At 39.8% G+C, this 16309-nt stretch overlaps 1 protein-coding gene across 12 annotated transcripts in view; it reads right to left on the reverse strand.

The window, feature by feature from the left end:
• The window catches only part of smoc1 (SPARC related modular calcium binding 1), a 56286-nt gene that overhangs the window by 12121 nt on the left and 27856 nt on the right, over positions 1–16309 (reverse strand). For 5 of the 12 annotated variants that reach the window (XM_038728674.1, XM_038728672.1, XM_038728671.1 and 2 more), the window contains 4 exons: positions 15743–15832; positions 14167–14244; positions 4878–5070; positions 2406–2488 (listed from right to left, as the gene is read on the reverse strand). In XM_038728674.1, the coding sequence (XP_038584602.1) occupies positions 2406–2488; positions 4878–5070; positions 14167–14244; positions 15743–15832 (444 nt within the window). The remainder of the gene's footprint in view (positions 1–2405; positions 2489–4877; positions 5071–14166; positions 14245–15742; positions 15833–16309) is intronic. The other 7 variants (XM_038728676.1, XM_038728673.1, XM_038728678.1 and 4 more) reach the window with 4 other exon arrangements.

Genomic DNA, 16309 nt, shown 5'->3' on the forward strand with positions numbered 1-16309 from the left:
TTAATCTGAAGACTTGCACATTAAAGCTTTACCAAACAAGGTTATTATTCTAAAAGTACACAGATCTGTTCAGCCAGAGTCAGATAAATAAAGGTCCACAATAAAGAAGAATCACATCTTTGCAGGTTCCATATGTTTTTCACCTGTGAGTAGTTGAGTTTTTTCTTTCACCTGAATTATCTTTAAGTTCTATAAAGAGTTACAACTATCCATTTCAAAAGAAAAAAGCTAATTTTGAACATATAAACATCATTTGTTTATATGTTAATATTAAGTTCTGGAGATAAGTTCAGACTTTTCCACATACAAAGAGTGATCAATAAAAATTAATTAGTAACTTTTTGCTGAACTGTGTTGGGTAAGCACTCTGTCCAGATAAAGTCGGGTTCACCAACATTCGATTTTTTTCTCTGAAAACTGATCACACAGCAGCTGGTTAAGTCAACCTTAAAACCCTGAACCAACACTACAGTGGGTGTCTGCAAATGTGGACATGTATCACTCTTGTGCACTTTGGAAGTTTGTAGGCACATACAATCCACAAAATGAAGAGATGGCAAAATTTACATTTGGTTAAACCCTTGTAGCTTCATAGAGGCGGAAAGTGTAATTTTAGTGTGAGGTGATGTTTACCACTCCACCATTAGGGATGCAGCAATAAAATCTGAGACTGTGTTAAAGTCTTGATCTTTACAGGTTAATGACAGAACAGGAGCAAATAGAAATAGAAATTCTTTTAATATATAGATTTTGAACAAATACAGTTCCTCAACTGACTGAACTAGAAGATCCCAGCCTTTGGTCTCAGGGGGAGAGCTCTTATCTGTTCCTCCTGACAGAAGTGGTATTGTGCCACTTTGTGTACAGTGAGATTGAACCTGTAGCTGCATGCTGTTAATAGACTGCCCTCTCAAGCATTCTTTTCTCCCTCTTGCCTTGATGTGACAACAATGAAATAGTATGCTTTGTTGTGGTGGTTCAGAAATCCCTCTACAGTACATTAAAAATATCTCCATTCAGCACCCTGTGGTCACCAACACCCCCCAGCAGCCCCCCACAGCCTCCCCACCCCACAACACTCACACCTTCCATAAAACATGCCACACATCTGCTGCACAGTCAGGAGTCATGCTTGACTCTGTAAACTCACCAGATGGGGAATTAAATAAGAGTTACAATGCAACCTTAAATGATGGGGAAACAGAGGGGCAACAAAAGTAAGTGAGCAATAACAAGGGCAGAGGAGTATGAGCCAAGGTTGTGACCTCTGGTTTAGAGGAGAGTCCCTGATCTTTGCTGCCAAGAAATCCAACACCACAAAGTGTGATTTGGTCAATTCTTAATCAAAGCAAGTGGGAAAAAAAATATTTCCTGTTAAAAGTGAAAATAGACATACTTGTGTACAATGCAATTTTCTGACTGTTCTCTAAACCCCTCCCCTGGACAGCAGTTGTCCAATCAACAACTGTAACTAAGTCCAGCAGGTCAAGCTTTGGATTTCTCCACATACTGAAACGATATGCATGGGGCTGTAGTGAGAGATTCTACATACAAGAGCCAAAGTGTATTTGTGTTTGTCTGCTCTATGCATGTCTAGCTAACTAGCTTGCTACCTACAAGAAGATGATGATTTCATACTACATACTTTAAGTCTGTGTGGTTACAGGTTAAAAGCCACAGTCATGACAAGCAAGTCCACTGTATAGTATTTCACTATTGTGTGGAAACTCTAACCCAGCATGCTAACAGGTAATGTTGGCAGCTTTCTCTACTCTTTATTGGATTTGGGGTAGTTTACACTAATTATCCAAGATAGCGTTATGTTTTCCAAACATGTTGGGTAATGTGCACCTTTTCTTTGGTAAAAGTGAAACAATTGCGAACAATGAAGCATAAATCTAACCTTTGTGTTGCTTGTCCAAGTATTTAAGCCCAACCAGCATTATGTTAGAATGAAATGAAACTGTCTCATCTTAAATTTTCCCTTATTATACTTCATGCATCAGACTACCTCTACACTGCTGTTCAAGAACATTACTGCTGCTTCTTTATTTCCAGATAATGTTAGCTTAATTGTTAGAGCTGAATCTGCCAACAACAGCAAAATAGCAGGTCACCAGCTAGAAATTAGACACTTGAAACTTACTGACAATTTCAGTGGTAAATCTGACCGTTATCGTTGTAAACTGCACATGTGTCGTACAAGAACAACAAGCATGGCAAAAGTAGCTAAGAACAGTGGGGCTTGGAAAATGTCAATGTCGGGATTATTTTTTCTAGGTCTTGTTATTAGTGCCAATGAATATTTAAACTTCATTCATTTGTTAAAAATAAGTTTTGACACCATTTTCTGCAATCCCCCAAGCCCACAAATGAATGGAACTGCAGTGAAAAGGGAGAAAAACCTGTCAGGTCTCTGCCTTGGAAGGAATCTTCTGTGTCTGAGATGCTGCGCGATGTAGCACTGTCACACTCCGGCGTCTGGTACCTGTTACACAGAGAGGAGAGGACAGCAGAAACATGGCTGCATGAGACAGAAACAGAAGGAGAAGCTGAAGAAGGAAAGAATAAAGCTGTTTTAGCAATGTGTGGAAAAACCTGAGATATCCGAGGAGAAGCTCGTCTGTGATGACAAAGTTGATCAGCCATAGGAAATGAAACAAAAATCAAACAAAGCCTCGAACTCAAGACTCAACAAAACAAAAACAAAACTGCAAAAGATTTTCCTTGTTTTCCTTCCAGGCCACAGAACAATCTGAAGTGGAGCTTAAAACCAGGAGATGTTATTGTTGCAGGACCAATATCTGTGCCTCGCTTAGTGATGAAAAATATACTCTCCCTAATCTCTTCACATGCATTCTTCTCTTACTTCTTAAACTACAACCTGTTGTTCTTTAGCTTTAATCTCTGTATTCATTTTTGATCTTTACTGAATTATTGATAAGGTCGTTGACCTTTCTTTTAGTAAACGCAAATTAATAAATTAATTTGATTTGACGTGCACAAAGCTTTGTTTCGGAGCCATGACAAACAGTTTGGCATTATGCGTAGCATGACTCGTTTTCTCCTGGCTATTCAATCAGTGGTTCTTGAATAGGACGGAAAATTGAGCATGTGTGTTTCATTTGCCTTTTTTTCACAGCGCAGGGCCATTGATCGAAGATGAGATGTTTGATGCATAACTTTGCACATTGCTGTCCAGAGGAAAGAATTTGGGATGAGTGACATGAGGTCTAGTCCAAAATACATTAGATTGTAATGTGAAGGGAAAAAATCACCTCAAGGTTGTCATTCAGTGTCTCAGTGCAGATGGGAATTAGGTCTGTGAAAGTGATTTATTTTATGGGCTGTCAATTAAAAATACGCTGGTATCTCATTGATGTGAAACTAAACCTAAAACTAAACTAAGTTATCCTAGATTCAAACTATAGCAGGGCCAAACACCAACTCACTTTTTTGACTGGAAAAAGTCTGTACCTCATCCTGTAAAACATAAACCCTTTTGTGGAGAGAGAATGATGATGCCCCTTGAGGAACAAAAACAAGTCATCTATTTACTGGTGCATGCTTACAGGTTTTTAAACATCCAATCTCTTTCCCTTTGTCTAGCACTGTGTTGTAATATTGAGAAGTTTTTAAACAACCAAAACATGAGTAATGGGCCGCATTTATTCAACATTTTTCTGTTGCCTCATCTCCATCCCTGTGACATACAGCTCTTGCATAAACGCACTGTGCCTACGCCATTTCCCTGAAAGCAATATAAACAGAAACAAATGTCATATCAAGCACTGAGTGTTTATGGCCAGCTAAATGATATTCCCATCAGAACTTGAGGCTAATTGTTTTACCAAGCGAACCAGCAACGGCAACTTGGATCCAAAATCTTCGTAGCGGCGAAAGTAGCTGTTAGCGATTAGCTCTAGCGCCTTTAGCAGGTCAAAGTTTTCACTTATCCTATAATATATCTCAATAAATCTACTGTACAACATTTTTTTCAGACTCCTAAAGACTTTGGTGATCCTTTGACGACTTCTCTGGTGCCACAAGTACAATGTCTTTTGGATGAATAGCCTTTGATTTTGGTACATATTTTACATTATTTTTTTAATTTGAATAAAGTTGGTGAGCCCTTAAAGGCACAATGAGTAGGATTTTCCTAAAAAAGAATGTATAGGCTCATACAAAAATAATGCCCCTCAATCTTCATTTAAGATCTACTAGATGTGTGTGGCAGTGTCTGAATCTGTAGAGACCGTGCCCTCTAGGAATTGTGAGTTTACGCTGCAAACGACAAATCCTTCACTTATGCCTTTATCTCTTATCTAGTGCTATCATCGGATCACAGTTTCAGTCAAAGTACTTTGGGTTTTGACCAAATACTCGCAAAACTGATGACATTCCTATCAGCCTCAGAATGTTAGCATTATAACACTAAACTAAGATGAGAATGTTAGCATTGTGATTATGAGCATGTTAGCATGCTGTTATTAGTATTTATCTTAAAGTGACATGCTTCAATAATCCTCACAGAGCTGCTTTGGCTGTAGATTGTTATTATTAAAAATTAAATTCACAGACTTTACTGCCAGAGACACCTTAAAACTAGCTGCTGTATGTGTTTAGGACTGGCATTTCTCATGAAAGTTTTGTAGTCTTGCTTGTGCTTCCAAATGCGTTGTCCAGCGCTGATACCAAACTGAACAAAGATTATGATTTTGCCTCATTTTACCTGTCCTGCTACCAGGATATAAGATTGCCAGTCTCAGTTTGGCAGAAAAAGAAATAAACACTCAATAAAATGGAAAGGAAGCTTATTATATTTTCCAGTGGACATCTGAATGCCATAGTACCTTAATAAAAGTAAATGCTATTACCTGGTGGAGGTTCCAGGAATGGGCCGTCCCGTGTCCACCAAAACACACCAGCAGTAGCCTGTGGACTGATGGCATTGGACCGGTTTGTAAAGGCCTCCGGTCCCACAGTCAGGGATAAAAATGGCTTCACGAGGATTCTGCCGAGCCTCGTCCAGTGCGGTCTGTCGCTCCTGGTCACAAGAGGGAACTTTCTCTAAAACCATGAGAAACGCACTCAATACAGAGGGAAACCAGAAACACACACAAGAACAATCATCTATCCCAAGATAAATAGGGCATGGAGTAGGTTGAATGAGAATGTAGACCAAGTGGTTATTGATATATGTAAACCTGATTCGGGATGATCATGTCACAACATGTGTTGTACTTGGTTCTCACTCACTATTTACAGGCAAGAAGCCCAACACCACGATCGACTATCGATCAACCCAATGTCCATCATGATTAGCTAGCTACTGGTTGGTAGAAAGTGCAATAAGCCTGTGAAACACATCTGTCCTGGTTAAAGCTCCTGAAAAGGTGGATCTTTTGTTAAATGAGTTTAGAGTGACAGTGTCATCAAGGCTGCTTATTTTCACCAAGATTTGTTTCGGTTCCAAGTGTTATGTAAATAAAGAGCGCCAAATGTGATGAAGAAGTTTCGGAGACTGATGAAGACCTACGCAGGATTGTTTATTGAGCCTGGCCGGGAGATACAGTGCCAGCATACAACATGCGAACACATGGAACACCAAACCTGAAGGATACTTCCTGTCTGAGGATATTTATCCTTTCTAGACCAACAGAGATCCACTTAGTGTCCAGATAAGGTTATTGTTCACCCCTCTATACAGGTGTCTGTCTATTGGAGGTCTATTGGATATTGGTTCAAATCAAGACACTATGCTTACCTAAGTTAACCTGAGGTCACGTTTTGTGTCATTCAAGCCAAATGCAACACTTTCTCACTAGTCAGTCTGTCTGTAATTAAACAAAATAAAGATAATCTCAACCTTGGGTTAGCAACTGGATAGCAGTGCATCCTTATAAAGGCAGCTGCATCAGTCAGTTGACCAGGCAGGCAGAGGGGAGAGACAAGAGTCTGACCTACTGTTTGGAGAGTCACTGGCTGTCACCTGTAGTTTACTTTAGCTCAGTAAACCCGTGTCATAGTACCCCTAAATTCTTCACACCAAGGACTAGACCTCAGCAATTTTCCTTCAGAAACCCGCGGTTACAGATGCTGCTACTCATCACTTGTGTAGGGTGGACACAAACAAACCACACCAAGCTGTTTCAGCTAATCTGTATCCAACGACATGTTCAACCATTCAACCGCTACCATAAATTCTTAACTAGTCCTTCCTCAGGTTGTATTGGGAAGTCTTTACGCACCACGATCTGTCATATCTGTCACAACAACAGCCGCTCGGCCCTTGAGAGGCAGCTCCTGCAACACCTTGTCCCACCACACTGTATTTACATTCACATCCATTTAGTCTATTGCTCACTCTTAAGCCAAGTACAACAGAACTGCAGGCTAAACTTGTTACCATGGCGATGAAGTGTGCTTTTCCCGCTCCTGATCCATTCTTCATTTTACTTTCAAGTGCGCTATGAAGCATTAAGCTACAAAAAGAAGCTCTAACCGTTTGGAGCCTTTTCTTCAGGGTGGTGAGGCGCTGTTTTTGGATTGTGGGGCTGATTAGTGCCTCATCTGTACCGGTAGTCTCAGCTCACACATTTCCAGTAACCAGAGCATAATTAAGACAATACGGCACAGTCACTGTTTGATCCAAGACAACATAAGAAAAGGAGCTTGTGAAATTAGATATGGGACAGCATTTTAAGTACATTCTCTACCACACAACAGTGCTGGAACACTGTTGATCATTTACTTAAACTGGCTATAATCAAGGAGTTCATTAACACCTGATCAAATGACTGATTAGGGTCACTCTTCTTAGAAACCCAGAGAGAAATATCACCCAAATCACCCTTGTCTTTAGCTCATTGTTTTGGTTTTATAGCCAATTTTGTCTCACCACTCCTATCAGCCTTTTTACCAGGCACGGAAAGCAAGTACAAGTAAGCAAGTTTAAAAAGTAGAGCATCTAACAGCTAAGGAGACGGATATTTCTCTCTCGTTAGTTAGTGGAGACCAAAACTGAGCTGGACAGGAGAGTGAATATTGGACTTACAGTCATCATTTATTACAAAAAACTACTCAAGATAAATGCTAATGTTGCTACATGTGCTTTCTGTATACATGACCATTTTTATGCATGTCTTGAAAAAATTAATTGACCAAATGTATTTCACAATACATGATCTGAAAATGTTAAGCGTAATAGTCATTACATTACATTACATTGTAATGTAATAAGGATGGAGATGACACTGGTGGCAGCAGCAGAGGTGTGTGTGTGTGTGTGTGTGTGAGAGGGTGTTCAGGTTTCTGAGAAATTGCTGCCAACAGAGTACTAAACGTGTCTCTACACCAAAACCCTTTTTCTCCTGCGAAGACTCGCACTCAAGTGTTCTTAGTGCTGTGCCGTGGCTCTGGTCCTCGCCAAGGTTCCTTCACATCCAAATTATTTAGCTCTGTTTATTATACAGACGTTATGCTGGCGCCAGGCACTAGGATTCCCAAAAGAAAATTGTTTTTATACATATAAATGGAAAAGGGCTGGACACTTGCAATATAATCCTCTCAGTTTTATGTGGAGTTGAAATTCAATCTACAACTTATTTGCCTGCCTTGCATTTCTACTCCTATTTATTTTTTGTTTCTTTTTCAATCTTATTTCTCTTCCCTTGGCAGGAACTGAATGATGAGAAACACAAACCCTCGGAAAAACAAATATTGTCCTGAAAAAAAGAAAACCACACAAGTGGATGTCAGGAACCGTCGTAATATGCTCGTTGTTGTGGTAATTATTTCTTCAGGGCAAACGATGGACAAAAGATGACTGTCTGCAGTATCTTTGGTGAAAACAGCTTTGCCCCATTGTTATGCCTTTCACTTTGGCTCTCATCTTCCAGGGTCTGAGCCACGAGAAACAATTTTTAAATCATCACTCTTTTTCTTATTTCTGTTTCTTTATCATTAACATGTTATCAAGATTTCAGTCCCTTCCTACCTCTTTAATCCTTTTATCTCTCATTCTTTCACTTTCCTTTTCTTTCTCTCTCTGCGTCTCTCTATCGCAATACCTCACTCTCTGACCCTACCCCCACCCCACCCAGCGCCCTCTCCTCTTCGCTTCACTCGAATGGCTTTCAGCTGTGGGGTAATCACTGCAATATTGTCTCTAGCAAGTCTTCTCTGCAGTTAAAATAGCGGAAATGTTAGTAATAGGGGAACTCTGTGAGTAGGTATGTAGGTGCAGAGATGATGGAGAGTTCACTCATAAAATGGATTTTTGACAATAACAAATGATGTCTTGAAAAGTAACAAATCATTCGTTTGCTTATTGAGCTGAAAAGCAAAACACAAGTGCGTGCTAGACATGCAAATAGGATTAAAAGAAACAAAACCCCCTTTTAAGACTGCATATTTTTATACAAAATCATTCTCTTTGATGACATGATCGCATTATATCCCTTCAGCATTTTGTTTTACTTCTGTTTGCCTTGCCACAATGGAGGAGCAGCGGTTAGCGAGTTTCTTGTTCTGCACACACTTTTATAAATGAGCTGCGAGACAGGGCACTTCCCACCTCTTACAACATTGGAACAACAGCATGTCAAAGTCTGGCAAGGAAGCATCTTTTTGAAAAATGGAGTTTGCATTGCTCTGCCCAAGCAAACACGTTTCACTAACACAATCTCCGCATCGCTCTAAATCATAATTATGAAGTATCCAGAGGCAGACCGCCAATGAATGAATAATGTAGTTTATGTGTGCAAAGGAGGGCTGCTTTCTGGGCACGCTGATTTTCTAGCGTGTTGGAAGAAAAGGACAAGTTCGGATTCTGAGGAATTTAAACATTGAGGATTTGTTGCACCAAATCTTCTCTAGTTTTAGCCAGAAAGGAAGAAAAAAACAAATGCCTGTGTAATGGTCATAGGCTATCTCTCCAGTTGTTTGCTCACAGTCTCAGAATCTCTGGATTTCGGCCTAAAAAACTGGCATCTATTAAGAGAATGAAGCAAACTGCCAGTAACACAAGACACACACATACACCAGTGATGGAGGAAGATTTCAAATCCTTTGCTTAAGTAAATCTATATGTTAAAAGCCGAAGTCATATATTTAACAGTTCACTTAAGTAAAAATGAACAAGTATACATTTTGAGCTGCAACTAACACTTATTTTTATTTGATGTAATAAAAAAAAAAGATTATCTGTCGATTATTTTCCGGATTCATTTATCATTTTGTATATAAAATTTCAGAAAATGCTAAAAGGTAATATCCTCCAATGCATGTTCTATCTGACCAACAGTCCAAAACCCATAGATATAATGTAAGTAGTTTATGAATGACAAAGAACAGTTACGAATGAAACCATAATCTTTTCTGCATTTTTGCTTGAAAAATATTAAAACTTAATTGCTTTATCAAAATAGTTTCTAATTAATTATCTATCCAGCAGCTAATCAATCAATCTAATAATTGTTTCAGCTCTAACTGAATGGACTCAAATATCAGAGGTCAAAGTCCTGGCTGTGAAGAAGAGTTGTCACATGGTTTTCTGGATTTTAATGTTTCCAAATCAATTGATAGAAAGATAGAAAATGGGGAGGGAGAGCAGAAAAGAAATGACAAATAATTAATATTAGTGATATTTTGAGTTAATCTTATGTTGTATATAAATTGTGAATCTTTGAAGTGATAGTGTAGTAACATCATAAATACAATAATACTTTTTGAAATATAGTGCAGCACAAGTTCTACTAAAATGAAAATGCTCAAGTGCAAGAACATCACAAGTGTACTTGCGTACAGTAGATGTACTTTGTTACTCCCCGACTCTGAATCTCTCTCACACACACACACACACACACACACACACACACACACACACACACAGGAACACAGGAACACAGGAACACAGACATTTTCATGTACACACGCAGATTCACACACACATTCTTTCACTAACACACTCATAAACACACAGACACAGTCACAGACACTGAATCTCCTTTTAATAGACACATGCACACCAACAAACACACACTGTGTGCAATCGCAGACACACACATCGCTCATGTCTCAAACGTGATGACATCTCCCCCTCAGTCGGTCTTGTCGCTTGTGCTTTGAGGACACCAGATGCTAATTGGAAACAGGAAGCTGGTGTTTCCACGGAAGTTTCAAAGAGCTGTCACAGTGAATATTTCTCATCTAAAATACAATGCTGACCACAGTTTCCCCCACCACATCGCCATCATTCAAATTACTAAGAAGCCTCATATAACCAGCAACTGTTTGTGTGGAGATGGCTAACTTTGCATTCCAGTTTGGCCAATGTGTGTGTTCAAAGACAATTAATCATCCATGGTCATTTATTTTATTTGATCAAAACCCTGGGTATTTTCAGTAAACATCAGGGACTGTAGGACATTAAAACAATCCACTGCACCACCTCAGTGGCAAGCTAGGAGACATTTCTAAAGCAAAGTACAACCGATCAATGACATGTATAAATGAAAATGTGCAAACAAAAAATGTATGCACATGTTGCATACTATTACCAAAAGACAAATATCAGTCCCAAAAATCAGCTAACCAACCCTAACACACACACACACACACACCGCATTCACTCATGGACTAGCTGCAGAAGCATGAAAGCCGTCCAGCTGCCCAGAGGGTAGTGAACATGTCGAGGCGTAATTGAAAAGGAGACAGCGAAAGCTAAACAAATTACACTAAAGGAAAGAAACCAGGAAACATAATCCCAGAAGTGCAGGGCTGTCTTCAAACTGCAAATGTTTTACATTGCATCTACTAGTGGCTTTGAAACTGGCTTCGCCGGAGACAAGTTGGTTCTTTCAGAGTGTTCACTTTATTTAGGGTTTGAGCTACTTTGCTGGTGTAGCTTTTACACTCATCTTAAAATCAATATGTGGCTAATAACTGGATCCTGAAATGGATAGTATTTGAGTAGTTGGTTGTACTGGGAGGAGAGGTGGGTTTATCAGTGATATGGTAAAGGACATGATCCCTCACTAGCTTCCCACACACAAAAGCTTGTGTTTGAAACAACTCTGTGTTGGGAATGTATAGCTATTGTGTTGATAGTGCACTATTTCATATTAATCAGGAACTCTCTACACCCTATTCTTAAAAGGTGTAAATTTAATATGCAGATCAAAAAAGGATACATGCATTAGAATAAAGATGGGTTTCTTTGACTATGTTCAGACTGCAGACCAATGTGACTCAAATCTGATTTTTTTTGCTCATATGTGACTCAGATCTGATCTTTTTATAACAGTGTGAACAAGCCAAGTCACATGGAATCTGATCTTTTCCAGTTCGGATTTGGGACACTTCCATATGTGGTCCAAATCTGATACAGATCGGATCTTTTTGAATGCGACTTGAGTCTGGACACTTTTGATGCGACTTTGGCTACGTTCAGACTTCAGGCCTTAATGCTCAATTCAGATTTTTTCCCCCGATTATTTATTTATTTATTTTTTTGATTTGACAATTCACATTATAGTTTTAAATGTGGCCCATATCAGACTCCATTGTGAACTGTCCGCGGCCTGAAAGTCACCCGCATGCGCAGAAGAGTAACACGATGTCTCACGCAGCACGCTGTTGCAGGCTACAGATGTAACTTCCGGTTTTCATTGTCCTGTCACGGTTCACATTTCTCCCGAATTATGACACAGTGTTCACAACTTTCTGTTAGTTTCATTACGGGTTCTGCCGCTGTACAACACAACTGCCCCACAATTCTCTAGCTCGCCTGTTCACACTCAGATCTGAGTCACATATGAGCAAAAAAATCAGATTTGGGTCACAGTGGGGAGAGAGGGAGTTGTGGGGCAGTTGCGTTGTACAGCGCTAAAAAAAACGTAATGACACGAACAGAAAGTTGTGAACACTTGAAAACCAGGAGTCTCCCGGGAGCTAACCGGAGCTATGTTGCTCCTCGTTTACTTCTGTAGCCTGCAACAGCGTGCTGCGTGTGACGTTGTGTTATTCTTCTGCGCATTGGTCACTTTCAAAATCGGATCTGGGGAAAACATTGGAATTAAGCATTAAAGGTTCAGTGTGTAATATTTCTGAGGATCTATTGACAGAAATACAATATAAGATCCATAACTATGTCTTCCGTGCTGTATAAAGACCTTACATAATGAACCTTTATGTTTTTATTACCTTACAATGAGCCATTTATATCTACATAACCGCGGGCAGCCCCTCCTATGGACATCGCAGTATTTTGTTGTCATGTTTCTACAATAGCCGTCAACGGACAAACAGCACAACAGAGCGCGTTTTGTCACGGTGTTCTTCTTCTGCTTGTATAATTCCGGCAGTGTAGACGCCCGTCACTACATTAAATGCGTCCATAGAAGAAGAAGAGGAAATAATAATAAACAGTCTCTGAGTAGTCCTCTGGTTTATTAGAAGTAAGAAGAGAAGTGACATTTGGACAAATGAACAGCACACACTTGTTATTTGTGGGACAGATACAAACAGCTGACGACATAATTGGTGTGGATTTTCCCAGATGGAAGGCTTTGATGTGGGACAGATGTTTTCAAAGCAGAGCTGAAGTTGTCTGTTTTCTGCTGGACAGGTAATTAAGTTAGTTGGCAATGCAAATGAAAGCTGTTGTTTGATAGCTTTAGCTAGAAGTTGGCCATAATCGCAGAGAGCCGTGGTGTGTTTCCCCTGTCAGTGTCTTATCTTGTTGGATTAATTTCATGTAGCCTTGTTGTTCTCCAGCGCTGTGGTTTGGCTTTTCTGCTTACGCAGCTGGTCAGTAACTGGCAATAAAACTAACTAGCTAGTTAGCTTGTAGCATGGAAGCATCAGCCAGCTAAACCTTTAATGCTCTGGTAGAAAAAATATGTTGTTGGATTGTAATTTAATGTAGTCATTCGGCTTGTTGTGTAAAATATATAGTGGGATTAATTTCATGTAGTGACCCTCTCTCCAGTGCTCTGTTTTGGCTTTGTCTGTTATGTTCCTGAGACAATCAGCTGATCACTAATTGGCAATAAAATGTAGCTTCCAGCATCTAAGCTCAGTTCAGCCAGCTAAACTTTTAGTGCCTTGGTAGAAAACATATGTAGTTGGATTGTAATTGGATGTAGTTATTATACAGCGCTCTGTTATGGCTTTGCTACGTGGACAGAAATGTGCCCTTACCTTCCTGAGACAAACCACTGATGAATATTATTGGCAATAAAACGGTTACAGCATAGAAGCTCAGATCAGCAGCTAAACTTCTGTTGAATACTCCCCCTGCCCTGGTGGAAAACATGTATTTATTTTACTGCTAATAGTGACACATAATATGTGTATATGTGTGCCTGTCAAGTTACCAATAATGAATACTTTCCGAATACTTTTTATTTTTGATAGCGCTTCGCCACTGTGCACAGAATTGTGTAATTTGTACTTTCATATGTTAAATGCCCATTAAAAACGTCTTACCACAAGCTGAAATTATGGTTGTCAGTACCACTTTGTGTTTCTGTTGTATTTAAAAAAAAAAAACATTTGGGTACTATTTGCAGATTGCTTATCTAATTAATTAAACAAAGCGAGAGGAGCCTTGATCATCACTTGACAATGCCTTTGTAAACTTCATGTATTATGTGGTTTATAATGGACTGTGGTGCAGAAACAGTGAAGCTTACATTTTCCTGTTATCTGTCAGTGGTCATACTTGATGCACTAGATGTGACAGTGTTTCTGAGATATGAGATGTCATTTTCTTTGGTATGTTAGTCCAGATGAGCCAACCCTCCCAAGTTGTAAAATACTGTATTACAAGAGTATGAGATCATGTAGCACTTAATTTCTTGAAGTGGCTGTTTATTAATGAACAAATAACAATAATATTCATAAAAACATTTATTTTTACTGAATAATTAAGTAAATATAATTTCTTATTATATCTATTTAAAGAAACCTGATTTCTTGACTGGCAACTCACAGCTATCGCACAGAGGATATCTTTTGTCCTGTTTCAGGCACCATAGCTATACAACTCTCTTGGATAGGGGAGACGGCGTGCAATTCACAACTCTCACCACTAGATGCTACTAAAACTTACACACTGAACCTTTAAGGCCTGCAGTCTGAACGTAGCCTTTGTCTCACCTTGCCTCCTGGAAATGGAGATGTTCTGCTTATCCTTATTACCCATCTGTTTTACCCTCAGCGTTGGAGCAGTTATCTCTGGAAATAACAGGAAGACAGTGTATAGATCAATAATTTTCATACTTTTAGATGATCTCCACAGACTCAACCACAGTTAAGCTTTATTTAATCTTGTCAGCTGTGCCGTATCCAACAGTAGCTGCATATTTGAAACACTTGAACTGCCAAGCTTTACCCACAAAACCAACATTTAAATTGTATCCAAGATCCTAGTATTTCCAAAAATATCAAATACTTCATCTGGTATGTTTGACAGCTGGAGTTTTCCATTTTCTATAATGGTGCATTCTTAGGAAATTAGAGTTTGAATATTAAAATCTTGACACACTGCAGCTTCACTTAAGTGTTGGAAGAATCTGGGGATCAACGGCTTAAAGATTCACAAAAGAGAAATCTTATGAGCTGCTTTTTATCCCAAGGTATTCAGTATAAATACATGTTATGCATCTTAGCTAAGTGCCATAAGTGATGAGCTTACCATCGTCTTATGGTGCTTTCAGACCAAAAGCGAAGCGAGCGTTTACATACAAAGTCAATGCAATGACGCGTAGAGCCGCGATTTCCTGTCGGGCGGTTCGAAGGGGGCGTGGCCGGCGGCGCGATGGCAACGCAAAGGAATTCTCGTGGGAGAAAGTCGCATGACCCTGAGTCGCAATAGCCTATCAGTGTTGGGATTGTCTGTACGTCACCGATGGATTCAGAGCGATGTGCGGACAGGGCAGAGCGGCGGAGTGAAAATCTGCTGGCCGGCTGAGAGCTGCAAAATTTGGGAGAGAGGAGCAGGGAGCAGCGCTACAACCTTTGGACAAATAAACACCCGTAGTGGAACTGGATTCTGCTCTGACAACTACGTTGTTTACTCGCGGGAGGAGCTCGGAGTTAACTGCTTTTATTAAATTAGCTTTTTACTTAAGTTTTTGGGATTACAACGTTGATCATTTTCGCTGGAGCTTCTCAGCAGCTAGTTTCCATGCACATCCGGTTCCAGTGTTGTTGTTAGCGTCGTTAGCTCTGTTGGACTATGACTTCATATTTACAGTATATAAAAACTGGACAAAACTGGACATTACTTGGAGAAAAGAAAGCGAGGAGGTTGAACTACCCGGTGAGTTCAGAAAACATGTGTCTCTAACTTTATTCCAGCTATAATTGTCCTGATCGATCCAAACTCCATTTAGAAAACAAACATTTTAGAAGTTGTTGTCCTGCTGTCTTGCTGACAGACCTGACAAAGCATGAATTCATATGTTTAACAAATCTGCATCATGTTGTAATTATTTCGGCATCAGTTTAATCTGTTTATTGCTATTTAATTACAGCAAAATGTTTACTTTGGGTTCATACAGCTGTAGTAATGGCAAGCTGTGTTTATTCATGTTATCGTGTTAAAATCGCCTTCTCGCGTTGTGTGTGAACACTTACAGCGATTGTACTCACGCGAGGAAAGCGTCGCGAGGAGAAAATTTGGTTTGGTCTGAATGCTGCATAACAGATGTAGTCGTAGTTAGAGACTTACCATCACCCTCAGGGGGAACATGAGTGTCCATGGTCGGTGTGGGCTTGGAGCCATCATCTGGGTTGAGGGTGAGAAAGAAACGGAAAGAGACTACCATTATTGAGGTTAATACAATCTACTCTCCAGAACTGTTGAATGGTTGGGATTTGCACATGGCCCGGCCAAGACAGATAGAAAAAAAACAGACAGATAGACAGATTGAATAATAGAGGACGATCATCCACATGTGGCTCACTCACATACACATCAAGAAATCCTCACACTGACATTCTCACACCAACATGACCAGTCTGCACATTTAGCACATTCTCTCACAATCATATTGTAAACCAAACACACATTCACATACATACTCTCACATAAGGCGCCCCACCCACCCATCAGGACCCGCATGAGTGCAGTGCAGGTGGAGGATATGTGGACAGGGACAGAAAGGCCCACTCACAACCAATCCTGAGGTGAAGGGACCTCTGAACAAATGGGGGGCGTGAACTTTGTCATTCTTGATAAATAAGACCATATTTGTCCCACTATTGATGCCGATGTCGGTATGGTCAGTAGGTCGAT

Source organism: Micropterus salmoides, unplaced genomic scaffold, assembly GCF_014851395.1.
Source record: "Micropterus salmoides isolate LMB-PRFRI ecotype aquatic unplaced genomic scaffold, ASM1485139v1 Ms_hic_scaffold_19, whole genome shotgun sequence".
Classification (NCBI taxonomy): Eukaryota; Metazoa; Chordata; class Actinopteri; order Centrarchiformes; family Centrarchidae; genus Micropterus; species Micropterus salmoides.